Raw genomic sequence first — 27,818 nt, 5'->3', positions numbered from 1 at the left:
TCCTTCGCGATGTATTTTTCATCGAAGGTTGCTTTAATACATATACTTACGTCGTTTCCGTATTGCAATGCATTTTTTGAACACAATATTATGGTCTACTGGTCCGATTTGAAAAATTATTTCAGTGTTAGATAGCCCATTTATCGAGGAAGGCTATATATCATTACGCTAAGACCAACAGGAGCGGAGCCACACGGGTGAAACCGCGAAGCGCAGCTAGTATATTATAAATATTATATACCAAGACGTTACCTGGGCAAAGCTCAAACAAAAGCTTCACAATGGAGGCTTCGCACCGCAGCCGGAAGCGAGCGCTACTGCGCTACCTACGTACCGGAAGTGCGACCCAGTAACGTCACCTAGCGTCACTTTCCTTTTTAACCTATTTGCTTCTTTTTTTAAATAAATTACTGTTAATTCTTGAAATGGGTTGCCGTGCGATTATGTATATCTATCTATTTGTTCCCACATAGTCATAATATTGTTGTAAAATCATTGTTAATATATATACCTACTGTATTATAATGTATCAAATTTTTTTCAATATTGTTATTAAAATACGTTTGATCACCGAATTCTATAAAAAAGCAAATAAATTCGTACTGCTGAAATTCCTGTGATGAATAAAGGACAAAATGTCCCGAGTATCGTCTCTATCTTAAATATTAACTAAAACACTGTACATACTAACTATACATACTGTTTCACTTATACGACCTCTATGCTGTTAATTAAATAACGATGTAAAATTGCTGATAGCGCGTATGTAAAGGTCAAGTTCTGTTTACGATTTTATAAAACGCAGTTCTACGTGTAAATGTTTACCTACTTAAAAATATTGTACATGTAACTAGCTAGCTAATTATTTCATGGAGCAGTTTTACGTCACTAGAAAAAACTTAGAAAGCAAATGCCAAAGTAAACACTAATACAACACTGTTGCTATGCCATAAATACATACATATATTGAAATAATTTCACAACCCTTTACCCCATTCCCACCCCTACCACCTTGACCACAGAGCACACAACCGCTTATCACGACACTTTACATAATATCAAATATTGGAAATCAATAAAAAATGTAATTCGGTCGATATTAAGATTTATATCTTCACGGCTCGTTTATTATTATATTAAGGTTTTTAATAAGTTAATTGATTGTTCATACCTATCAACGCGTAAAACTGTTTGGTTTAAATAGAGTTGTAAGGTGTGGAGATGACATCTTTTGTGGGTGGTCTCTCCGCTCACAGGGTCCAGAGTTCGATTCCCGAGATGTGGACCGTCAGAGCTTTGGTGGTATTCTGCTTCATCGCCTCAGTATGGGGTGACGGTAAGATGTTTTTCAATTGCTTGTAGAATTTCTTGTTGGAAATAGATTGAATAGATTTTGAAAATGGATAGATTTACAGATTTTTTTTATAGTGATTGTGTTGTATTTGAGAAAAACATGTGATTTATATCGTATGGTTAAGATGTAGTCTATGTGTGTACTTGAAAAGATTTTCCTTTTTGATAACTTACATAAATTTAGCCAATAATCTAGTATATCGGTTATAAATTGCATTTAAAGGACTTAAATTAGAATTACTTTTTATTGAACATTTTTGTCTTTGTCCAAGTGCAATCCGTGTTCTCATTGTACAACCAAAAAAATTAATCAATCATTCTTATAAGTCTGCTTTTATTAAGGAAATGTGTGTTTTAATTTACTTTTTGATTCCCATTTGCAGAAGACCGCAGCGCTTTCGCCAGCGCGCAAGCGTCCGCGCTCGCGCAGGCGGGCGGTGGTGGAGGTTACTTCCCTAACCCCATTTGTAAGTTTACAGAATCTTGATTAGATAAAATGAATATGATTGTATATAAGAAGGTATTAATGTTATGTGTATGTGAAGAAAGTGTTTCTTATTCCTTAAAACATAGTCAAATATTTGTGAAAAAATCTCGACACGAAATTACGTTTATAAAAATTATGCTAACAGTTATAGCACTCCCTCGACTTCGAAGGAAATATTTCGTAACCAGAACATCTATTAAACCATGATCTAGATTCTAGATCACTTATCTAGCCAGATAACGTTCTATTAAATCCATGAATCACAATATTGGTACAGTATTTATATCACAACATAATGTTCCCCAGACTCCAACTGCAACCGCGAAGGAGACATGTTCTCAGTCCCCAGTCTGGGAGGCTGTCTCGTGTGCGGATGCTTCAGCACCCCCTACGGTTCACTGTACACCAGGTGCCGCCCCTGCAGTGAAAGCTGTGGAGGTAAATATTGTGGCAGCCCTAGCAAACAAACGTGGAAATATCTTTGCATAATTTGCGACAACCCTAGCAAATGAGTACCACGTACCGGGCCTTTGCAACAACCCTACATCAATAACCATTACTATCACAAGTTCTAATAATTTAAAAACATGAAGCCATCATACATTTAACCATGTAGATGTAGAATTCATAATATTAAAATATTTCGCTGACAGCCCTATCACCACTTTCTGTGAAGGGTGTAAGTAAAGCACTTGACGTGTTCGCTACGAAAGACAAAAACACGACACATTTTTACATTGTGACATTGGAGGAAACAGCTACATACTCATTATCGTCTCTAACCTTGACCGTCTCTAACATTAAAAATGTACTTTCTGCACTCAAAGTATAACAGAAAAAGGCATTAAATACATAATTAAACACACTTAACACAATGATTTATAAATAGCTGTAGCTAAATTTACTAGAAAAGTATATATTACAGACAGACAAATCCAAGTATAAATATGTATAAATATTAAAATAAACGGCCTAACTCTTTCAGGCTATCTCCCTCCTGTACCAGGTAAGTTTTGAAGGAGAATACAAAATTATTTCACACCTTTTCATTGTCTATTCTATCTTTTAAAATCTTCTTACGAAGGAAAATTCATCGTAGCAAACATATAAGGAAAACGGGAAACACTGCCAACTTATATGTAACTATTCCAATCCATCTTAAAGTTAATTTTACCATTTTATTTCACAGAGATCAGGTAAAACTTTATGTATGTATATTTTAAATAAGTGTTTCAATAAATAAAACAAAGCAACTAGACATATTACCAGCACTATTCAAAACTTTCAAGGCAACACTACTCTTGATTATAATTAATCATATAATGATGATAGCATCAAAACTAAGAACCATCTACATACTGGTAATTATATTTATTCACTTCACAATCCTAACCATCTATAACACGACATATTCATAACATATCAACTAAAATATAAAAATAATACGTGAAAAAAAAGGTAAGTATATGAATATTTTATTAAAATAAAAATAAAACTAGCTAGATGGCAAATTTCTGGTTTCGAAGTAAATGAAACCACTTTTACAGACCAAAGACTAAGGCGCCTAACATCGCATATATGGGAAAATGCAAACTCTTATTTTGAAGGTAAAAAGTGCCGCAAATATTATTAAAAAAGACAAAATAACTCAAATTATTATTAGTAAAAACCGCTAAATATCAAAGTTATTGCAAAAAGGACAGCACCTTGAAGAGGATGATACAAAAATCAGACAACAGAAGAATTTTGTTCCTCATGGACAATATTTTTGAAAGATCTAGTTATTGCAAGTAATCAAACCAGAAAATAGGTACTTAATTTATATTTTGTGCATTTCAGAGCCTATTCCTGAACCTTGGCCGATTCCAAGACCGATACCAATCAACCCGTGTAAGTATTTCAACTTTTCTAAAATCATTATATTATTATAAAGATTTATTTTTGTTCATATATTAATCTGATAAAAAAAATCCTTTTAAATTTTTCATTAGACAGAAACGTTTGAAATTTCTTAAGTAGAATGATTGAGAAATTTAACCATCTTACTAATAGTGTAAAACCTCACATATTTTCAGGCCCACCACCGATCGTGATCCCACGACCGATCCCCATTCCGGTGCCAGTGCCAGGCAGACCCATCCCCGTCCCCGTCCCCGTACCGGTACCATCCCCACCCGAAAAGATCTACGTGCCTGGTCCACCAAGGCCATACCCTGTAGAGCGCCCTGTACCCGTACCTTTCCCAGTTAACCGACCATACCCGGTACCATCACCACCAAGAATCTTACCTGTACCGCTACCCGTACCGCAACCGATTCCAGTACCAGGACCCGAAAAGAACATTCCAGTACCCGTTCCAGTACCATCCCCACCTGTACCTATCCCAGTTCCTGTACCAGGACCCACTAGAGATGTACCGGTACCAGTGCCAGTACCATCACCACCGGTACCCGTACCTTTCCCAATACCGATCAACAGATACATCCCCGTACAAGGACCTGATCGTTTGGTACCTGTACCTGTACCTGTTACTCGTAAGTTTAATGTATTGTTATTATATGAATTTTTTATTTGAATATTTGTTCGAAAGATTATTAAATAATATGTTAATTTTTTTTCAGAAAACAAATACTACCCCGTACCTGTGATAATATATGTGTGTAAGTTGAAACTTTGTTATAATTGTTTCAATTAATATATGCAATGTTCTTAAAACAGTAAATCTATGAGGTGTTTTTGCACATAATATTCTTCTTTAAAATTGCATTTGATAGAGAACAATGAATTGATCTATATTTTTTTTTACAGCACCCATGTGCCGTGGACAGGCTCCGTTAGTACCCTTCCAAATCCCAGGCGACTATTGTCACGTACACATTTGCAGAATCAAATACAATTATGTATACATTGAATCGCAGACCTTGCCCAACTGTAAGTATTCCACACAAATACAGAACATTCCCACTATTTCTTTGCCAACCAACTTTCTACAAAAACAATTAATACACAAACTACTACATTTCCTGCTACGATGAATTTTTCTTATAATAATCTAAATTATTGTTGTTTAAGTTAGATATTCACTGTACTTTACAAGCATGCATTAACTAAGGCGTCATTATTTTCAGGCAACTCCTATACTCCAGATTATCCCTGTAAGTTGAAGAATCTTTAGATAATAATTATTAATTAATTATAATATGCAGCGAATAAAAACGTTAATTATTTTTTATACAGATTACTTCCCCGGAGGTTCTTCCGCATCCGCAGCGGCTAATGCTGCAGCCAACAGCTGGGGAGGCGGCTCAAGTGCATCAGCGAACGCTGAAGCGAATGCTGCCGCTTATGGAGGCGGTGGATATCCAGGATTAGGTGGACTCGGAGGAATGGGTGGCCTCGGAGGATTAGGCGGCCTCGGCGGTATGGGAGGTCTCGGAGGATTAGGTGGCCTCGGAGGTTATGGCGGTGGATGGGCTCAAGCTAATGCTGAAGCTAATGCTAACGCTTATAGCGGAGGTGGCCTAGGACCGTATGGCGGCGGATGGTCAAATGCTCAAGCCAGCGCAGAGGCGGCTGCCAACGCATACGGCGGCGGCGGCTACGGAGGACTCGGAGGATTAGATTTAGGAGGCCTAGGAGGAATGGGAGGATACGGAGGACTCGGAGGTCTTGGAGGCGGATGGTCCAATGCTCAAGCTCAAGCTGATGCCTCTGCCAATGCTTACGGCGGCGGCGGTGGTTATCTCGGTGGCCTCGGAGGTCTCGGAGGTTTAGGAGGACTAGGCAGCTATGGCGGTTATTCAAGTGCTGACGCAAGTGCGAACGCAATTGCAAATGCAGGAGGATACGGCGACATGGGAGGATTAGGAGGATTAGGAGGACTAGGAGGTTTAGGTGGTATGGGCGGTATGGGAGGCTTAGGAGGCTATGGAGGTAGTTGGGCCAATGCCAACGCTGAAGCCAACGCAGCCAGCTCAGGAAACGGTTGGGCAAGCGCTATCGCTGATGCTTCTGCAAACGCTAATGGAGGTGGTGGTCTCCTAGGAGGGCTCGGAGGACTCGGAGGATACGGAGGACTCGGAGGGCTCGGAGGTCTCGGTGGATTAGGAGGATACGGAGGTTCCTCAGCATCGGCTGAAGCATTAGCCAACGCTGCTGCGGGCGGTTATGGTGGTTTGGGCGGATGGGGCGACGCTTCCGCTCAGGCTCTCGCGCAAGCGAGCGCGTGGGGAAAGAACGCCGAGGCTGATGAGTAAATAAAGGTACTATTCTATTGAAACCATGCGATGTTTCTACATTTAATAAGTTTGTAAACGTTCGAATTGATTAAGCGTTAATATTTATTGCATCGAACTATTAATGAAATTTTTATTTATAAATTACTAGCGGTCCGCCCCGGCTTCGCCCGTGGTACATGTTTACGTTTTCTCTACATAAGAACCATCCTCGTACTTCAAGGAATATAATAAAAAAAGAATTATCGAAATCGGTTCAGCCGTTCTCGAGTTATGCGCTTACCAACACATTTTGCGATTCATTTTTATATATAAGAAGATAGAGCTACTTATAAAAGTCTTATTTTTTACATCATAAAAAATATTTTATGAAACACTGAGTTATTGTTACATAAAAATTAAAATTCTTAAAAATGTACCTATTCAAACACTTTTTTTTTCATTTCAGATAACGATTGACTTCTAGTGATCTCCACAGTCCACACAGAACATGGCACGACTTCGGACAACGAAAAAATTAATTAAGAGAGCATTGTAAAATGGCAAAACGTACGCTTCATACTCATAAAATAAATTTAGTGGGATATAATATTGTATTTTATTTTACCTCCTTTATAAATTAATTATCCTACTAAAAGAAAAGCACCCATATTAGCAGTAGTATTCAATACACGGGTTAGGCCCTGCCAATTCATGGTTGGGCGTCTATAACAAATTACAATGATGGAACAAATTAGCAACACCGTTCCTAATCGATGCTTCAATTACATATGTATTACCTATAAATCAATATGTCTGACAATTTTCACGGAAAGTTATCATGCATTTATAATGAGGTACAAGAACTAAATTGGCGCAGTTGTGCTAAATATTCGAAATAAAGGCTGCTGTTGTCGGATATAGTGGATCGACTTTGGAGATTTAAGAATGCGGGGAGGCACTATCGGAAGTATATGCTTCCTTGCCTTCCTGATATTCCAAAACACGAATGGTCAAAATATATTAACTACACAAAATCCATTGTCTGGTAAGACTCACACGCGTATTTGCTTCTTAATTATGACACTTCATTTAATGATATAAAGTTACAATGATGAATAACCGTGACCTTTGAAAAATCTTAGATTCTAATGACGATGTAGCGGCGGAAAAGTCTGCAGCAAGTGTCATTACAAATAGCGGCGAGTCTACAGCACAAGTTCCAAAAGTTGAAGCTAGATCAAGCATAATAGAAGATGAAGATGCAACTGACACAAATGATAACGTTTCAGAGGAAAATCCTAATGGATTCTTTCATAATCTTCGTAGCGGGGCTCCTTCCAGTAGACGCGAAAGTAACGAGCAATTAAAAACTACCGATGATGCTGAAGATGAAATTGAAGATAAATCTGGTTTTAGTTTTGCAAGTGCCAGTGGTAATGGCTTTGCACAAGCGATATCTCATTCAGATTCTGGTGGGTTACCACAGAACTTTGGTAACCCATCTCCATTTGGATCATTATATCCGAATTTAGCTTCAAGTTCAGCACAAGCTTTTGGTAACGCTCAAGCTATGTCATCGACAGGATCAAGTCCATTTTCAGGGATTGCACAACCAATGGCTCCGTCAAATCCCTTCATGGGATTAGGATCTAGTCTTTCCGCGGCGGATGCCTTAGCACAAGCTAATTCTGGTGGATGGAGTCCGTACGGTCCAAGGTAAGCGTTATTTCCTTTACAATCATATCTATAACTTCAAAATGTTTATTGTATATTCCATTGACTCAAACTATATAATTGAATTATAAAAAAGGCAAACAAACTCTATAACTAAATGCAATTAGTGCCAATATTTTTTGTAAATACAATAAAGATGTAAAGTTTCATTACACTAAATAATTCTAACAATGATTTCTCAGATGACGACAGTTTCCATAGTTTAACCTGTTCTCCTTCTCCTTGCATTTCTTCTCTCTTTTCTAATTTTAAAAACAATTTAAATATAGTACATATTAATGCGCAGAGTATCCCGGCACACTATCCTGATCTCCTTGCTACTTTCGACTCCAACTCTGTTCATGCTATTTTAGTATCCGAGTCCTGGTTAAAGCCCTGTCTTCCTTCCTCTTCTTATAGTATTCCAGGATTTAATCTGATAAGAAATGATCGGATCGGCCGAACGGGGGGAGGGGTGGCTATATACTTGCGCTCACAAATTCCTTACTCCATTATAAGCCTATCTCCTCAGCCCCCGCCTGGTGATGCTGCCGAACATCTTCTTATTGAGATTACTTCCTCGAATACTAAAATCCTTCTTGGTGTTTTTTATTCCCCTAGCCTTACAGTTAACTATTTCCCGTCCTTTGATCACATCCTTGAATCCTTCTCGCCACTTTATAAGCATATCATCTTGTTAGGAGACTTTAACACTTGCTTACTCAAGGGTGATCAACGCAGTAAAAGGCTACTATCTATTGTAGATTCTTATAATCTAAAAGTCCTTCCTTCACAAGCTACACATACCGCTCCTAACTGTATTCCTTCCCTCCTTGACCTGGTCATTGTTTCCTCTCCTGAGCATGTCACCGAGCACGGACAGTGTTCGGCTGATATGTTTTCCTTACATGACCTTATTTTCCTTTCGTATAAGATAAAGCCCCCTAAGTTAAAACCAAAAGTTGCCATGCATCGTAATTTTGCTAAAATGAATACTGAACTACTTTGTGAAGACGCAAGTAACATTGACTGGTCGGTTGTTTTCTCTGCCGATACTATCGATGAGAAAGTGTCTTTATTTAATTCGTTGATTATCCAACTTTACGATGCACATGCCCCACTCCGCCCTGTTAAGTTAAAACACTTACCAGCCCCGTGGATGACAGATGACCTTAAAAAACTGTTACGAAAGAAGGCGCGGGCAAAGTCTAAATTAAAATTGTCAAATTCGGAGTCCAATCGGGAAAAATTTATTTTGATTCGAAATCGCTGCAATACGCTATGTAGGGATGCACAACGCCAGTACTTTGCCAAATCTATTGATAACGGTGACCCGTCGAAAATGTGGAAATTCTTCAGATCCCTTGGACTTGGCAAATCTCCCCTTAATCCTGTTCCTAGTACAGTCCATGTCAATGACCTTATTTCTCACTTTTCTAATCCCTCTTCTGATTTCCTTCCCACCTTAAAATCTAGTACCCTAAACTGTCTTAACACCTTACCTCTTCCCAGCTCTCCTTCTTTCGTAATCCGTCAGTTCACCGAGTGCAGTGTTAAGAAGAGCGTGTTGTCAATCACCTCGAAGGCTGTTGGTAGTGACTGTATTGGTCGAAGCATGATCATTCCAATCCTTACCATCATTAATCCTGTCATTACCCATATCCTAAATTCCTCCATTTCTACAGGAAAGTTTCCTAGTGATTGGAAAAATGCCCATATTCTCCCTCTCCCTAAAAACCCGAATCCTTCGACTCCGTCTGATTTCCGCCCCATAGCTATCCTCCCTTTCCTATCCAAGGTTCTCGAGCGGTTGGTTCAAGAACAACTGAGCATTTTCCTAAATCATCACCAACTCCTAAATCCTTTCCAGTCTGGATTTCGACCAGGACACAGCACGACCACTGCCTTAATTAAAATTACTGACGACATCCGACGAGGTTTCGACAACAAAAAGCTCACCATACTCACGCTGATTGATTTCAGTAACGCGTTCAATAGCGTCGATCATGACGTACTGCTGGCAGTGCTGCGCTCTCTTAACTTATCCTCCTCGGCTACTGACTGGTTACAAAGCTACTTAGAGGGACGTCGGCAGCGTGTACTAATTGAGGAAGTTTCTTCAACATGGTGCAATGTTTCTGCTGGCGTTCCTCAAGGTGGCGTATTGTCTCCCCTCCTTTTTTCCATTTTTATAAACTCCATTTCCAAGGACATTGTGTCATCTTACCACATGTATGCGGACGATTTCCAATTATATAAACACGCGTCACTTCTTGAACTACCTGAAGCGATTTTCCAGGTTAACGCTGACCTCGCAGCAATAGTCAGATGGAGCAAAAGTCATGGTTTAACAGTTAATCCAATTAAAACCAAGGTTATCATATTCGGAAGTAGGCAATTAGTCTCAAAAATTGACTGGACCAATTTACCGAACGTTGTCGTTGATGGTGTTCTCATCCCTTATAGTACTCAGGTAAAAAATCTTGGTCTAACTCTGGATCAAACTTTTTCCTGGGATGAACAAATAAAGCAGGTACAAAAAAGGGTTTTTTCTTCTGCCTTTTCTTTACGGCGCTTGCGCAACTTTCTTCCAGTCACATCCAAAATTACCTTAGCTCAATCCCTTCTCCTTCCTCTCCTTGACTTTTCTGACTCCTGCTATCCTGATATTCGTCAATATCAACTTGACACCCTTGAGAAGCTCCAAAATTTCTGTATCAGATTCATATTCGGACTCCGTAAATTTGACCATGTCTCTGAATACAGGAAAAGGCTTAAGTGGCTTCCTATCCGTTATCGCCGGGATACCCATCTGCTGCATCTTCTATACTGTATTCTGTTTAGCCCTAAGACACCTTCTTACTTAAAGGATAACTTCGATTATTTAAGCTCTAGTCATACTCTCTCTCTTCGTTCTTCCAACTTGTTATTGCTCAGCACCCCTTTCCATCATTCTAAATTTTTTAACAATTCTTTCACAGTCCGGGCTATTCAACTATGGAATACTTTACCAGAAAGTATTAGACGTGCTCAAACGCTCAGCTCTTTTAAAGTATTGCTAAAAGATCACTACTTTTCCTTGCTATAGTTTTTTTTTTTATTATCATCCTTTTTTTCCTTACTTTATGTTTTGCTTGCTGACGTCATCAAATATTGTTTTTTATAAATTTATTGTCTTTGTGCTATAGTATATGTATGTTTATGTATTCTATTTATATAATATGTATGTATATGTTTATTATATATCATATGTAACTATGTATATGTGTATTTTATTTATTTGTAGTATAATTTATGCATTTATGTATATATAGTAGGTCTATTTGATACTTAAATAATTTTATTTATTTATTAGGTATAATTATTATCATTATTTTTTTTTTCTCTTCTTTTTGCACTATCCCATTAACATCATACATTTCCTTTCCCATCAGGTTGCCTGGTAGAGATTGCTGCTTAGCAATAAGGCCGCCTCTTGTACAAACTATGCCTTCCTTTTGTATTTTAATGTTATTTTTGTCCTAACTTTGTTTGTGCAATAAAGTGTTACAAATAAATAAATAAATAAATAAAGATTAAGGTAAGCTTCATTGTAGATTGAGCTTTTGTTTTTTTTTATATATAAGTAATGCATTATGTAACTTATTTGTTTTTTTTATTTTCATGTGACGTCACTGGCCATTTCAATCATTCAGTTATGGCTCGTCTTTTGCTCAAGCTCAAGCCCAAGCTCAAGCTCAAGCCGACGCTGGAAGATGGAATCCATTTAATTTTGGGTATATAATTTTTCATGCTTTATTTATTGTATAATTTAAAAGCTTTCTTGTTCATTTTCCACATATTTTAGCATCTTTATCGAATTGTTTTATTTGTAGGAATTAAAAGGTTTTAATTGTTCTAATACGAGTCTGTCGTAAAATAATCTGGTTCATATATACTAAAAGCATATGCGAATAATATTATGAGATCCCATCAAAAACATCCTGTAAAAAACCCAAGTCTCGCAGCTCAGTCTTTCTACCGTCAAAAGTTGTGAGATCCATGTAATACCAAGTCGGTTAATCTATTTAGTGTCTACTTGAAGGACCTTCTGTCTTAAGTTATTACATAAGTTATTATCATGCCAATATTGAAAATATTTAACGTTTTAAACAAATAGATCGACTTGGACATCGCTTGATTTGATTATTAGTATGTATCACACTACACAGCACGACGGGCCAGCGACCAACAGGAACGAGAGTTTCAATCGCGTGAGGCGCGAGAGACTAAAGAATCTAATATAATATTGTAATATTCATTTTGTTTTCATGCGATGTCCAAGTCGATCTATTTGTTTAAAACGTTAAATATTTTCAATATTGGCATGATAATAACTTATGTAATAACTTAAGACAGAAGGTCCTTCAAGTAGACACTAAATATACACACCGGCACAATTAGCGGAACAGAAAAAAAAGTGAGACTATGAGATAATAACGCATATATTTGACGAAAATGTAATTAGACACAAAATAACGAATTAATTAACATCTTTTAACAACGACTTTGAGAAGTCTATCGTTATTTTTTTATTGAAAAATAAAGAAATTTGAAATTTGTGAAATTTTTAGATGATTATGAACCATCACAAAAAATAAAAAAAGTAAGCATTAAATGATTTAACAATAAAATTAAAGCAAAATTAATAACGAGTGTTTCCCCCTCTTGCTCTGATTACGGTTTCCATTCGTCTGGGCATGCTAAAGATTATGTTATCGATGATTTCTTGAGGCAACCGCTCCCACTCTTCAAGTAATGCGTTTCCAAGTTCATTCAGATTGTTGGGGGGTGGCATTCTGGATTTAACCCTTCTTCTTAGCAAGTCCCAGAAATGCTCTATCGGATTCAAATCGGGGGAATTTGCTGGCCACTGCATCACCGGTATACCTACGTGGTTCAGATATGCCTGTACCGATTGTGCACTATGAGCACGAGCATTATCTTGCATTAGAATAAAGTCGTCACCAATAAATGGGGCAAATGGTACAACATATTCTTCTAAAATGTCTCTGATGTATCGATCTGCTGTCATGGTCCCTCTTGTGACTATCACTAACTCCGTGCGAGCTCCCAAACATATCCCTCCCCAAACCATAATCGAGCCGCCACCATAAGCCACTGTGTGTTCAAAATTAGACTGTATGTGGCGTTCTCCTTTGCGTATCCATATTCGCTGTCTCCCATCGATCTGTTTTAAAAGAACTCTGCACTCATCAGTAAAGAGAACCTGCTGCCATTCGTTCAAATCCCAGACGATGTTCTCGCGCATCGGTTTCTGTTCCGCTAATTGTGCCGGTGTGTGTAGATTAACCGACTTGGTATTACATGGATCTCACAACTTTTGACGGTAGAAAGACTGAGCTGCGAGACTTGGGTTTTTTACAGGATGTTTTTGATGGGATCTCACTTCTTTTTGTAGAGCCTTTCTTTTTGATACCATCTACTTCTAACGAAAATCTCATACGACGACTCAGTATTCCCATACATAGAGAATGACAAAGAATGAAATAGACACGAACCATCACCAGGTATACGGACAATCCGGTGTGGGCATGGATGGTCATTCACATACAGTATTTCCGAATCCATTGCGACTACTAGTACTGGTAGATATGCAAGATGTAAGAATACAATTAATACTTAAACGTAACTTTGGTCTCGTTATTTCGACCGACACTATTAAGTAATTATATTTGAAGACTAAGGTATTTATGTAAGTTCCTTAAAATTAACCAAACAACATCCCAATCGTAAGCAAATAATATCAGTAACCTAATGAGCAAGCCTTTTAGTCGTAAATGTAATTTATCAATCGAAATTATAAATGAAAATCGCAAACTTGAAAGGAAAATGAAAGGTTAGGTTTCGAGGCACATCCGAACAGCATGAGGGCGCTCGCACGTATGCGTGCGGCTGCCGCTCGCTCGAAGGCATTCACATTTCATTGTTCTGTCATTTTGGCGTATATTTTGCTTGTCAGTCATAGAGTAAAAAATTTGGAAAATCCAAAAGTGCACGCCTCATAATTTTTTTTTAATAAATATTTTTAATTATTATTTTTGTTTATTTAATAACAATTAAACCACATCGAATCAGACCCTGAAAAATGAAAGGGTTCTATTCCTGAGCATACTCAAGCGTAAGAGAAAAAAAAAGACTCGATTAGTAAAGTATTTCGGTCGCTATCGTGTTAACAAGAAAAAGGATCCGCACATACAGACACACGGACGTCCAAGACAGAACTTTTTTAAACTGTTTTTTAACTAGTTTAAATAACAAAAATGACATCAAAAATATCATGAACGTTAAAAATAGTGTTTTTTCTTAATATGTGTGTGTATGTATTATCTTACAAGTGCAATGTATGATACATAAAGACATTTTAAGTTTGAAAAATCAGATGTTTTGCGCGAAGTGACAGTAGTACCCACCTCAACGCTTCGCTTATGAGGCGTGCAATAGAGGCCAGTCTGTCTGTAAGGAGGCTAGTCGCGCCAACAATTTATATATAACAGATTTAAATTATAATATATTGTTTTATTAGATTTTCGTACTTCAAGACATGTCCAATCATGTGTTTTTCATTACGTCGACCATTTTACAAGTAATAATGTTGTTCAGTTTCATGGGCTAAACACACCCTTACCCACCCTATACCCCCTCCCTTGCCTCATATGGTAGGTACCTATCTACACCTATTAAATTTATAACCACCACCAACCACCAACTGCATAAATAACTTTGTAATCCCATATATTTATATGGGATTACAAAGTTATTGATGCAGTTGGTGTATTTGGAAAACTGGACCGAAATTACAAAATATTTAAGTTTTCCCATGATTAAGACACTAAACTCTATATGTATTCCAAATATGAAGCTTCTAAGTCTGCTAGAAGTGCCTTGGACTTTTGATGATCGGTGAGTCAGTGAGTGACAAAATTTAGAAACTTTAACAAGTTGTCATTCTTAAACTACTGGTTCAAATTGACTGAAATTTTAAATATTCCGTGTTTATACAATGCCGGATTAGTTACTGAAGATTCAGGTTTCTTGCTTTATCCACAACCGAATTATAGGGGGTCGAAAAAGGCCCGAATTGCTTCGAGAAAAGGATGGTACGGCCGTGCCGCTTTTTTTTTGCTCGACTTGGCGGGGGCACTGCCGTGCCCCCAGATGTGATTTTTTATCTCTTTCTTATTACTCAGACTTGGTGATTCAAGTTATGCATCTGCTGCCGCTCAAGCATTAGCGAATTCTGGTGGTTGGAACCCCTATGGGTCAGGGTACGGGTTTTGTTCAATTCTAATAATAATTTCCACGATTATGTTATAGTTATTTTATCTTCAACAATTGTCGTTAATGGGTGGTTTTTATGATGTAAAACGTTAATTCGTTTATCAATTGGAACATGTAGATTTCAAAAATTAATTTTATTTCAGTTTCAGTTTAATATGTTTTAATACTTATTTACTTTTTATTTTATTTAGTTTTAATCCTGGTTTAAGCTACGCATCAGCCGAGTCACAAGCATCGTCAATAGCTTTATATAGTCCAGGTTTGATTTTATTTTATTTGTGTGTTTTCTTTATGAAACTTAATTCTTTATAAAGTGTTATCTTTCAGAAAATGTGATGCCAATATCGCCACAAAATTTCATCATACCTACTTCAATAACTGGTAAGATATTTATATATTTTTTGTTACCATAAACAGAATTAATACTGAGTGTTCATGAAAATTCGGATAGGTTACTTTAATTGATACCTTTAGAGGTAATCGTGTACCTTGATGACATCGTATAACTTTAAAATCTTGCAGAGTCTATTAACATTTGAAAATCTTTATTCAATTAATAATTAATTATTAAAGAAATTGTTTGGGAAACTAGTTTCTTGTGATTGTAAGTTTTCAAGAATATGTAAAATGGTATTTTAATTAATAGGCCTTCCAGGTGAGTTGCCATAAAAATAAAATTAAACAATTATTCTCCTTATTTCAGGACAAAGTGATATACAATGTTCATACCCTGGTGAGATGTATAGCATGTGGTCAATTGACCATAAATGTCTCATTTGTGCTTGTCAGTATGTGCTTTTTGATTTGGTACCGGTTTGCGTTGGATGCGACAGTTGCGCAGCATCGCCTATACCTGAACCAATACCGGAACCGATTCCGATACCACCGCTACCACCACCGGAGTCGCAAGGTGAGAGTCAATTTTTTAATCTATGTTTTGGCATTCATACATAATATGTTATCTAATAGGAGATTGTAATTATCATTGACTAAAGGAAAATTAAACTTATTTTTCATATTACCATATAATTTTATTTTAATTATTGAATGTACGTTAAATGTCTATTTATGTTATTCATATTCATATTCTGGTGGAAATTACTTTATACGATTAAGTTGTATAATTATATAAACTAAACTATAAACTATAGGTACAGCACATTTAATTGCATTTCGTTGCAACCTTCTATATTTCACTACATTTTTCTCTCTAATATTGGTAATTTTTATTATTTTCACAGTGTCATGTTCCCCGCTACCTCAAGATACACCTTTTCAAAATCCGCTGAATCCGTGCCAAGTGTGTGTCTGCAGCCAGGTGTTCAACCCCATTGGTCAACCTGACGTTTTCATTGAATGTCAGGATATTCCGCAATGTGGTGAGCCTTTTTTATTTTTTATTTCCTAGATTTCAAACTATTTGATCATATTTTAATTGGTCAAATAATACGAATCGTACTCACTTTAAACTACCTGTTAATATTTTTTTAAGTAATTTTTTTTTTAATGTTGATAAGTAAAGACAAAATAATAGAGACAAAGAACTTACGCAAACAAAGCGACTCTCTAAAAGTTTCAAAAACTAACGAATGTATAAACACGAAATAGAAAAAGACTCTTGAATTGAAAAGATCGAAAATGATATATAAAATAAAACACTGTTGCAGGCCTGCCGCCCGACATCATCCCGATACGTAAGTGATTACGCAAATATATTAAAATATGCAAAAACGTATCCAATGTTATTTCTTATTCATCGATTCTTTTACAGCGCCCATACCTGTCCCGCCACAGCCTGTACCAAGTGAGTATGAAATTCATAAACACTTGATTTAATGAAAAATTTTGCACGGTCAAATAAATATTCATGAACAAATTGACCTAAACATTTTTGGGGTATCTGTGTCCTACACACGGCATCTAAAATTTTATTGTTGCGCAAACACATTTCAGCATTTATGTTAAAAAGGGTAATTATGTAACGTTATTATCTCCAATATATTTAAATTTTCATTAAACACTTGACCGTAATTTGAAGCTTACTTATTGAGAAGGTACCTAGCTTTTTCCGCCTATTTTCCCTCTCTTTCTCGTTGTATATATGCTATCTCTCTCGCACACGGCACACCTCCCACCAGGTGGCGCGGCCGGCGCACGATAATGTGCAGGCGCTTGATCTTCTTCATTGGCGTCTAGCTTCCGCCGCGAGAAGGTTGTCTACAAGACTACAACCTTGGTGCTATTAAGTATTAAGTATTGCTTAAAGCAAGTGCTAAAAGTGTTAAAAAGTGTATCCCGTCGGATCGGTACAGTGAGTTATTTTTACATCTATTCTAATAATATTTTACTTAAAAATGAGTAAAAATCTTTAAAGTCAACGGTATAATCGTTGGACTTTATTTAAAATGCTGAGGTTTTTAATGAATCCTTCAGCAATAGTTTATTTTTCAATATGCTTAAATACTTAATAGCATGAATAAAGATATTTAAAATTAACGATACAACCGTTACATTTTACTTGAAATAGTAACTTTTCTTTTGAAATATTTCATTATGCAATATGTACTAATTAATATTTGAATTTTTAATACTGTGAGTAAAGCTATTTTAACGGTGTTACCGTTCGGCTTTACTCGAATCGTTAATATTACTTTTGTGATTATTTGATATGATATATCAAATACCCTCTCTTGTATATAGATATTTTTAATATTTTATTTCATTTTTAATAATGTGTTTTTATTACAAGGGTACAAGTGAATTTTTCGTGGAAAAATTACAATTAATACTTAGTATGGATATGAGCCAACTCAAAGCTTTACAGGCATACAATCCATTGCTACGACTTTATTACATTGTCGTTATCGCTAGGAACGGTTCGGAATTCCTATCATAGTTTATTACTAAAAATTATCGAACGAGATGAGTCAGCTCCAAGAAGTCACGACATGTCAGAACACGTTGTGATATTATTTTATAAATCGTACGGGAGTTACCGCTCAACTGAATAATGATGGAATTCGCTCATGTATAGTAGATACGTACCATGAATGTTCCACACATTCAAAACTATCCGTAGTCTATACGTGTCCTTTTATGAGTATTATTCTGATCCGTTTTTATGTGAAAATAGACATATTACACACGGCTAATTTGATTGAAAATTACGTTTCCTATGTTCAAATGATGCAACTTTTTTGTTAAAACGAGTAAGTACCAAAAATTTTACAATTAAATTCTTTGGTTTACTGAACTTGTGCTGAAAGGGTTATCGTATAATAATTATCGAGATATCTTAATATAATTAATTAGATTTAGATACACTTATTTCAAAGGATTTACAATTCACTTCTAACGTTTTAGAATAATATTATAAACTTGTACACCTTGACAAAAAGTAAAAAATTGCGGGTGAGTGGAGATTATTTTGTGCAATTAAATATTATAACGTCCTACGACGGTATGGTTGCGTTCGTAAGGAATGTTAACGGATATAAAGCAACTAAATGTTACATCGATTGCATGAACAAAAATAAATATGAATCGAAGTTCATTTTAAAATTTAGTGAATTGATTTGAATTATGAATTTATTAAATGTCGCTAACATTGGAAAATAAGTTAAAGGACCTTGTTAATTGCTATATTATTTAAATGATTATTTACTGCTATTTTTATATTAGCACTAAGGTGTATTCTTGCTCGAAGCAGAATACATAAATGTGGCCACTACTCCTCGCAGGGGTTAGCCAGGTCAAATTCACCCTCGCAGGGTGTCTCTTAAGCATTTTTTGGCAGGCCCTACTTATTTCTAGTTACAAACATCCCTCGCGCAGCTGTCGCTCGCAGGGAAATGGTGCAAATATATATCGGCCCTCGCGGGGCTTTGATTACAATCGTCCCTCACGGAAAAGATGGTGCGAATATATATCAGCCCTCGCGGGGCTTTGATTACAACCGTCCCTCATGGAGAAATGGTGCAAATATATATCAGCCCTCGCGGGGCTTTGATTACAACAGTACCTCACGGAGACATGGTGCAAATATATATCAGCCTTCGCGGGGCTTTGATAACAACCGTCCCCACGGGGAAATGGTGCAAATATATATCAGCCCTCGCGGGGCTTTAATGGCGATTGGTGCAAATATACAAAGGATTGATCATTAAAATGATCATAGATATTTGCTTTTGTCAACGAGGACCCACGAAAGAAGTTTTGGATATGACCGTATCGGATCTTCACTCTTCTAAGGTAGGTAGAAAAAGGTTTTGAAATCTACTTCACAGTGGGCAGTATAGTAAATGACCTAATAAAATACAATAAAGGTTAGATACGTCAAATAATAGGCGCATGAAATTGATACTTCGTATCCTAAAAGTTTACGCTTCAGGAATCGGGAAACCACCATTGGTTTACCAATTATGGAAATTGGAATTGAACAAATTGTATTTACCAATGCAAAGCCTAATCACAACAAAGGAAGGCGAGTCGGATCAAATATCATCTCGCAGATGATTTGTGGCGGTGGTTTCGAGGATTGTCACCAAGCCTTGTGTCAACGGTATGTTTGGTATCGTAATTAAATGGCACTAGCCGACCAATTTTCATATACAAACATCGGAAGAGATTTTTTAATCGCAAAGCGATTGAATGTAACAAATGACGATTGATTACGTATAGTTGACCTCTCATAGGCCTATTTTAGTTGCCCGGTCTTGTAGGCAATTTATTTGACTCGTTTTTCAACCCATTTGACCTCATTATTGCACCCATGAGATTTTTCTTCGGGGCTCAAACAATAAATCGCTGAGGGATTAGGATAATCGTTTGTTAGACAAGTTTTTTGTCATCCCACCAGGATTATTATATTGTATAATAAAGTTATATACAACTATTAACGTAAAACGTTTAAGTACTCAACGAATGCTGAGAATACTGACTGTTGAGTTACATAGGATAGAGGATAAATAACGGAAAGTCAATCTTTCCAAACAAAAGCCTCTTATTATTAGATATTACTTGGAACCCCTACCCTTAACGAGAAAGCTCTGCCAAATGACTTCTCATTTCTTTGCTTTGAGGGGGGGGGGGCAATAAATGAAATGTACAGGCTATACGGCTTTTAAAATATAAGTCTGGTAATCGAACTAAACTTTGCTGGTTTAGTTCTTGCTATATCGCTATCCGTGCCTGCTTCTCGTGTTTACGGGTGAATTAAGTTTATCAATAGTCATAAATGCAATGCTATTCAGAGGATATACTGCATTTAAAACATGACAAAGTCTGGTAAGCGAACTAAACTTTGCTAGTTTAGTTCTTGCTATATCGCTGTCCGTGGCTGCCTCGCGTGTTTACGGATGAATAAAGTAATGTCCTGTCTTCGCATCCACAGCTAACTGTCCTATACTGTCATAATCTTAACACAGATTCATTCGACATAGCTCCCCACGAGCTCAGTTCTTCATTTTTGCACTCGCACAACTGTGGACAACACAAGAGCAATGCCTCCATTGGTAGCAGTCACAATCAAGGGATAACTAACCTTAGGCTAGCCATATTACGGATGTTGGAACAACCGACTATATTCAGGGCAATTTTCTTTGTTCAGTGTAACGTTTAGACTGTCGTAGCATTCCTACGGAACAAAGATGGGATCAGATCTGCATCCTTAATGCAGTTAATCGAAAGGAGATACTTTCAGACGACGATAGTATTCAAAACCCACCATATTCCTTAACATAATAATGCATAGTTAAGCTTATAATCTCTCTTGCCATTATGTCAGTTAGAGACCTGAACGACGCGATAGAGTACCGCTATTTCAGTAGTAGTAACACCTAGAAGGGTGAAGGTATTCTGGAAAGCGGAACTGAAGGCCCGGTCAGCAGCATCAGCCACCTAATAGACAGTGTTCAGTGCTGCACCACTATAATCTGCAAAATGACTCTGACGGTATGAAAATGTGGAGTACATTTTCAAAATATCAAATGATATAGTTGGAATAAAAATCCTATTTGCCTCCGTCTATCCAAAAGACATACGGAGTAGCTAGTAGCAGTTGGTTGAATTAGAATAAAGTAACTATAGTTAAAATCCTTTGTTACTGACTGGATAAATTTGGCTCTTTTCCTATCTGACGTTCATATAGCTGTTGACTGCCTAGTGTTGTGCACAAACACTATTATTATAAACTAGCGGTCCGCCCCGGCTTCGCTCGTGGTACTTACGTTTTCTCTACATAAAAACCATCCTCGTACTTCAAGGAATATAAAAAGAATTATCGAAATCGGTTCAGCCGTTCTCGAGTTATGCGCTTACCAACACATTTTGCGATTCATTTTTATATAAGTATAAGAATAAGAAGATAAGTCACGTTATGTAGTCCCGAGGCTTTCGGTATATAAGTTCTGATGTAAATCATAATTATATCTTAAAACCGAATTGATTAAAAGTAACGTACTTGGCTGTAGTAATTGCAGTTTTGGGACACAGATAAGCTCCTTATCATTTTAGTCTCTTAAGTTCAGTATATTTGTTTCCAGTACAGAGTTTATGACCTATCAGTTTTAAATAAATAATTCATGCATTGTACTGAAAGTACTAGCCATGTTTAGATTATGATTGGTGGCGTTGGCTCTAAACATTAATAGATACCGCACGGTTTGGTTGGATGTTAAAAATCTGTATTATAATTAAAACCGTTTACCTGTTTTGATATTTTATTGCCTTATTCAAGGGGTGACCTTTTAAATTTATTTCTGACCCCAAAAGTAAGGACCAAGTTCTCTTCTTGTCCGCTTGTAGCAGGTTGGGTTAAAACTGTGTGAGTTGAGACAGGTGGTAATTCTATGTTAAGATGATTCAATTGTGCTTCTACAGAGTTCTAATTGAATAAATAAAGGTTTGAGTTTGAGGTATTTTTGCCTCGTCGGGATCAGCTGTTGCTTCATTTTGTAAGTAACATCTAAATGCGTAATTGAAAGTCGTTACTGGCGCTTTCGCAGATTTACGCTAAAGATAGTGAAAATTGTAGTAACTTTAACTTTTCAAGCCCAAAAGGTTAACTAAGGTACGCTTGAACCAATCTCATAAGTTCTAATACTTTTAATCATTATGATTAACTTTTTGGTTCTTATTTGATTAACTTTTCATCTGGGATTGTTAATATAAATAATATAAAAATTTGTGTGATTTATTGGTATACTATCTGCACACCTTACTCTTTCAAATAAAGAAATAAGTAATTACTTATGTACCTATTCAAATTCACATTGGCGTCCATATATTGTACACCAGGTGGGTAACAAACAGGTCTCAATAAGTAAGCTTCAAATTACGGTCAAGTGTTTAATAGCTGTGTTTTACCTGAAAATAAAACACATATTAAATACTTACCTATATTTGAAGCTTACACTTAACGTCCACCTGTTGAGGATTTCGACTCAATGAAGAAGATCAAGCGCCTGCACATTATCGTGCGCCGGCCGCGCCACCTGGTGGGAGGTGTGCCGTGTGCGAGAGAGATAGCATATATACAACGAGAAAGAGAGGGAAAATAGGCGGAAAAAGCTAGGTACCTTCTCAATAAGTAAGCTTCAAATATAGGTAAGTATTTAATATGTGTTTTATTTTCAGGTAAAACACAGCTATTTGCATAAAAAATTCATACACATATAATTTATGTCAGTGAAAATACAATTATGAGGTGCAATAAAATCACGATAACATCAGATATTTAAATAATCACCATTAATTAATTTAATTCGCATTACACTCGGTCTCTTCAATTATCATACAATATTATCATTAATCCCAATCGCTTAATACAATTCCGTAAACCCTGATTCTGTTATCGCAGACCATTATCTAATGGACCATGAATAACGTATTTTCACGGTGGAAATAATAAGAATTAAGCTCTAGGCTCGTCTGAAATATGTCTTTTAATAAGTGTTTTTGAAGTGAAACTTCTTTAGGCTCATTGAGAGTAAAATTTCAAGGTCGCGTCATGGCAATACCGTCTTGTCTTGGAGTAAGAAGACTTTGGTATCTTTGAATTTTGCCAAAGAAGTTTCACTTCCGACGCGTGTGCTCAGCACGCACGCTCTTTTTTAAATTCACAAATGTATCACTTATGAGATTTTTAATATTCCCAGTGCCTTTGTGTGAGAACTTCCCTCCGAATGTGCCTTTCCCGCACCCGTACGAGGCCTGCCAGATTTGCGAGTGTGTCGTCGAGTTCCTATCGTTCGGTATACCTGAGCAACGTATCATATGCATTCCGAGCCCTGAATGCGGTGAGAATCTCTTATTAAATATTGCAGCTGTTGAAATTATGTGCTATTCATTTTCATTTTGAGCCGTTCGCGTATTTTTATATTTGAGTTTGGTATACGCTTGGATTGTTATATGCACAGGATATTAAAATTGATATTAAATATAAATGGTGTGATGAATTTTTATGATGAAAATATGTAAGCAAATACGTAGATCTCAATATCATATCTTCTTTGACTATGTTATTACATTTGCACCACATTTTCGTACAAACGAGGTTGTTATACAACCGAGTGTAACGAAATAATTAGCGTATGCACTTCAAGTGCATTTACGTTTCATAGCTCCGATACGCGCTAATGAGATTTTTTATCGATAGATTGTCTGTCTTATTAATAACCCTATTACCCTAGTTGATTTGTTATGGAAGATAATAACTATTAGCTTTTAAAGAAGAAAATTCTAAATGTCACATCTTCAAAATCTTGATAATCTATACTAATATTATAAAGACGAAAGGTTTGTAATTATGTATGTACATATATATGGTTTTCACGCATAAACTACTGGACCGATTTTCCGATTTCACAGATAATCTTTAGGCCCTGAGAAAGAACATAGGCTACCTTTTATTACAAAATATGTACCACGGGCGAATCCGCGGCGGACCGCTACTAATAAATAATTAAACGTTATGAGGGCGATATTTTTCTAAAAAATATGTTTAATAAAACAATTTCTAATTCCTTCTGAAATTGAAATATGTACTTCATAAAAATGTTATTTACTTGCAGAAGAATTTTCACCATTCCCCGAACCGATACAGCCATGGCCATTCCCGGAACCGCTGCCAGAGCCCTGGCCAATACCACCTATACCTGAACCATTCCCATTCCCCGAACCTATTCAACCGATTCCAGAACCGTTCCCATTCCCTGAACCTATTCAGCCGATTCCAGAGCCATTCCCACTACTTCCAGAGCCGTTGCCACCAATTCCAGAACCATTCCCACCAATACCAGAACCCTGGCCGATTCCCGAACCCATACAGCCAATGCCAGAACCGTTCCCACCGATACCTGAATGGCCTGTACCAGAGCCTTGGATACCACAACCAGAACCTATACCTTTACCAATACCGGCGCCTGAACCGGAACCACGTAAGTCATACTTAAATAAATAAATCAACATTTGGTTCAATGTCACTCAGACCTGTGTAGTACTACAAAACTAAAAATCAGGATCAAAATTTACCTACATGAAACATGAGCGCAACCACATAGCAGTAAATACAGTTGAAAAACACCGCTTTTTAAAATAGTTGTAACATTGACATAGTACTACAAAATAGACTAACAAAAGATTGAAAGACGACGTTCAATTAATAAATTTCCTTCATTTTGTGAAGGAAATCCCGCAACCAAAACTTCATAGATCGACATCCGCCATAACTTTTAATACCCTTAAGTTATTAGGATAGTTTATTCCCAATATCGAAGTGCATTAGCACACGAGTCACATTGCATGTATCCTGCAACTTGTTCAGACAAGATTGCGATCGTAACTCTAACACAGCCGGCTTCGTACCCTTTGAATACAGTCTATTTAAATCATCCTAGGGCATGTCCAAACTGTTTGATTAAGTACTTAATTCTGTAATTTTCGACAAATAGTTATAGTTCATGATGCTTTTTTATGTCTAATGTAAAATACGTTATATTTGTTACTTTGTCATGAGGAAAAAATCTTATGAGAAGAAATTAAATTTATTTTTAATGTTTTTAGTTCCTTGGCCACCGTTGATACCAGACCTACCACCTAGTCCACTACCAGGACCACCTCCGCGTAAGTATATGAAATATTAAGTACGTATTCGCTTAGCTACAATAAAGTAATGTTTAAATATAATATTATGTCTATAATCTGCGAGCATTTTAATCACACTAATAAATAATATTCCATTTTTTTATATATAATTCAAATGTTATTCCATTACTTCGTTAAAAATGAATTAAATATTTAATTTAACGAAGCTCAAGTAATTAATGATATTATAGCTAAGATTATATTACACGTATTTGATTATAAGCCACATTCAATGCAAAAATGCCCAAAACTATATTTAGGAAAATTTTCTTTATTCAATATTCCAAATCCTCAACACAAAAATGATAATAATATATAATTTTACAGATCGATCATGCCGACCCTACCCCCCGAACCAGCAGTTCCAACATCCATGGGACGAGTGTCAAGTATGTGTCTGCAGCGAGTACTACGACGTTGGCGTCATCAATATCGAAGTCAACTGTTACACCAAGCCAACTTGCTGTAAGTTACCCTAATACTTATTTTAACTAACGTGTGTATTTATAATCGGTTTTACATAATTTGATTACTATTTGTGATAATATTATTATTAGAGAGAAAATATATACTGTAATGTGAGTTATCTACGGGAAATTTTATCCTTAAATCATGTAAGAACACGTTTCTTTTTTCAGGCCTTGAACTGCCATTCCCAGGTTTGTATAATAATATTAACTTTCTTTTTCCTCTTTTCTTTTACAATAATAAGATTTTTTCGGAATAAACGTAACAATAACTACTTATGAATGAACGTAATTTTTCAAATACGAATTCATAGTTTTTTTGTCACCTTTTTCTATTTCACATACTAATACTTTTTGTTACAGAACCACGGCCAGAACCTTACCCCATACTTCCCTATCAGCCGTTGCCTGAGCCAAGTACGTCAGCGTAATAACTAAATTTTCATTCTTTTTCAATATTATATCTAATGGTATTTCTATTTTTTTTCTAGTTCTGCCACCAATACCGGGTAAGAATTTATGCCTTATTATTTCATACCAGAGTGATAATAGGTACAAATGAATCACGAACAATGAAATTATTTAATAAAGATTTCCCATATTCTCATAACATTTAATTTTAAATTACTTACGCGAAAAATTATACACCATTGAAATAGCTTATGCATTCATAAAATTAACATGACAATAATGTAATAGTTTTTCTGCAGATAAGACTAGAAGGTCTACGCATATTTTGTAATTTTATTTTATTTCATAGATCAAGGGCTTTGGCCGCTCGAACCGTTCCCTCCAATACCGGAACCAACGCCAAGTATGTCTGACAAATTACCTCATTAAAATCTTTTTGTAGCGTTCTTACTTAATTCACTAATTTCAATTTTATTTTACAGTTCCACAGCCTTTTCAATATTTAGGTAAATACTATCAATTTATGTCATTTCTATTGTGGCTTTAATTTCTGTTAAATTATATTTTTCAACATTTAATTTCTACATGATTTTTAAATCACATTTCAATATATTTAAAATGCTTATATTGTATATTTTTAGATCAGTCATGTCAATACCAGGCTATCGGCGCAGAATTCATAAGCCCAGAGGATATTTGTAAGATTTGTACCTGCGAACAATTTGGTATCTTCGTAGCGCCCGTTTGCAGACGATCTTCGAGACCTGAATGTAAGTTTAAGTTACTAATTTAGTGTTACTAATTTGTTATAAAGCATAAATATTAAGTTGGAATAGAAGTAAGAAGAGTAGTAGGTATATTAAAATTTTATTCACGTATTTCATTATTTACTTTTAGTGCGAGTACAAATCGGTAATAACATAACCTCGTCATAAGTAAACATTGTAATACGTCTCAAAAATGACACAGCTGTCTCAATACAAACATCGGTCATAATGGAAAATAATATCAATAAATTAAAATGATTTGAGATTTCCAAACCCATGAAGTATAAAAACGTTATTTATTAAAGTATTACCAAATTAAATGATTCCATTACATTTGTAATGGAGCGGAACATATCTATGAAACAAAGTACCGACTTCGTATTTTCTGCCAGTTTTCTAATTTCGTGTCTCGCTTGCTAAATTGCTTTTCTTGTCGCCATTCGTCTTATACTCTATCGTAGCTAACCATTTGTTATAACTAATTTAGATTTCGTAGTCTGTGTTCTTTTGAATTGGGTCAAATATAACTAGAATTGTTAAACACTTCAGCTATTAGAACAATCTACGTAATATCGTATTTGTTGTTGAATTAGCACTCACGGCAGACCCAATTATAAGTTGTGTAGTTGGGAATGTTCGAATAGTTTTACTGATTATGTAATATTACACTTCAAAGCGGATCCATTTACGGACACACACACTTTACACAAAAAGGAACCTTTAAATTTTCACAGTTCACAACCCTTCAACTATAATATCATCGAAACGTAACTGAAAGGCCGTGCCGAAATAGCAAACAATACTTTGGAGAAAAACTGCGTATCAAACTGACGAACGATGTGAAAACAAAAAAATAAAAGTAAAAATTTACGACGCGTCGCGCGACGCAGGCGTCAAAATTGACAAACGGTTGCAAAAA

The 27,818-nt window shown here is 36.1% G+C and overlaps 3 protein-coding genes across 6 annotated transcripts in view; 2 read left to right on the top strand and 1 right to left on the bottom strand.

Annotated features, from left to right (window-relative positions):
* The window catches only part of Dys (Dystrophin), a 433,719-nt gene that overhangs the window by 155,515 nt on the left and 250,386 nt on the right, over positions 1 to 27,818 (bottom strand). The gene's annotated exons all lie outside the window — the stretch shown is intronic.
* On the top strand, positions 1,212 to 6,653 carry LOC149479195 (uncharacterized). The gene is made up of 10 exons (XM_089707831.1): positions 1,212 to 1,336; positions 1,737 to 1,820; positions 2,147 to 2,278; positions 3,680 to 3,730; positions 3,916 to 4,374; positions 4,462 to 4,500; positions 4,649 to 4,771; positions 4,969 to 4,995; positions 5,078 to 6,102; positions 6,524 to 6,653. Exons 1-9 carry the CDS (start codon positions 1,222 to 1,224, stop codon positions 6,094 to 6,096), a joined length of 2,049 nt encoding a protein of 682 aa, XP_089563957.1. The 5' UTR covers positions 1,212 to 1,221; the 3' UTR covers positions 6,097 to 6,102; positions 6,524 to 6,653.
* On the top strand, positions 7,003 to 25,253 carry LOC149479194 (uncharacterized). Its single transcript, XM_089708298.1, has 12 exons — positions 7,003 to 7,117; positions 7,200 to 7,773; positions 9,283 to 9,358; positions 9,641 to 9,926; positions 15,439 to 15,492; positions 15,815 to 16,021; positions 16,353 to 16,490; positions 16,779 to 16,805; positions 16,883 to 16,915; positions 23,268 to 23,408; positions 24,183 to 24,548; positions 25,174 to 25,253. Exons 1-12 carry the CDS (start codon positions 7,003 to 7,005, stop codon positions 25,251 to 25,253), a joined length of 2,097 nt encoding a protein of 698 aa, XP_089564424.1.

The sequence above is a fragment of the Colias philodice genome, chromosome 20, assembly GCF_061535455.1.
Source record: "Colias philodice isolate Cphi_HAF_F1 chromosome 20, ilColPhil1 Martin Lab GWU primary, whole genome shotgun sequence".
Taxonomy (NCBI): domain Eukaryota; kingdom Metazoa; phylum Arthropoda; class Insecta; order Lepidoptera; family Pieridae; genus Colias; species Colias philodice.
The sequence above is the reverse complement of the archived record's forward strand: the minus strand, read 5'-3'. Positions and strand labels throughout refer to the sequence as shown.

What these genes read in the sequence shown, in the direction of transcription:
- LOC149479195 (XM_089707831.1), top strand. Translation starts at nt 1,222, where the DNA reads ATGACATCTTTTGTGGGTGGTCTCTCCGCTCACAGGGTCCAGAGTTCG. An exon ending in ACCGATACCAATCAACCCGT is followed by an intron (nt 3,731 to 3,915) that starts GTAAGTATTTCA and finishes ACATATTTTCAG; the next exon opens with GCCCACCACCGATCGTGATC. An exon ending in CTATACTCCAGATTATCCCT is followed by an intron (nt 4,996 to 5,077) that starts GTAAGTTGAAGA and finishes TTTTTTATACAG; the next exon opens with ATTACTTCCCCGGAGGTTCT.
- LOC149479194 (XM_089708298.1), top strand. Translation starts at nt 7,003, where the DNA reads ATGCGGGGAGGCACTATCGGAAGTATATGCTTCCTTGCCTTCCTGATA. An exon ending in TTCTGCTGGCGTTCCTCAAG is followed by an intron (nt 9,927 to 15,438) that starts GTGGCGTATTGT and finishes GTTATCTTTCAG; the next exon opens with AAAATGTGATGCCAATATCG. An exon ending in CATTCCGAGCCCTGAATGCG is followed by an intron (nt 23,409 to 24,182) that starts GTGAGAATCTCT and finishes ATTTACTTGCAG; the next exon opens with AAGAATTTTCACCATTCCCC.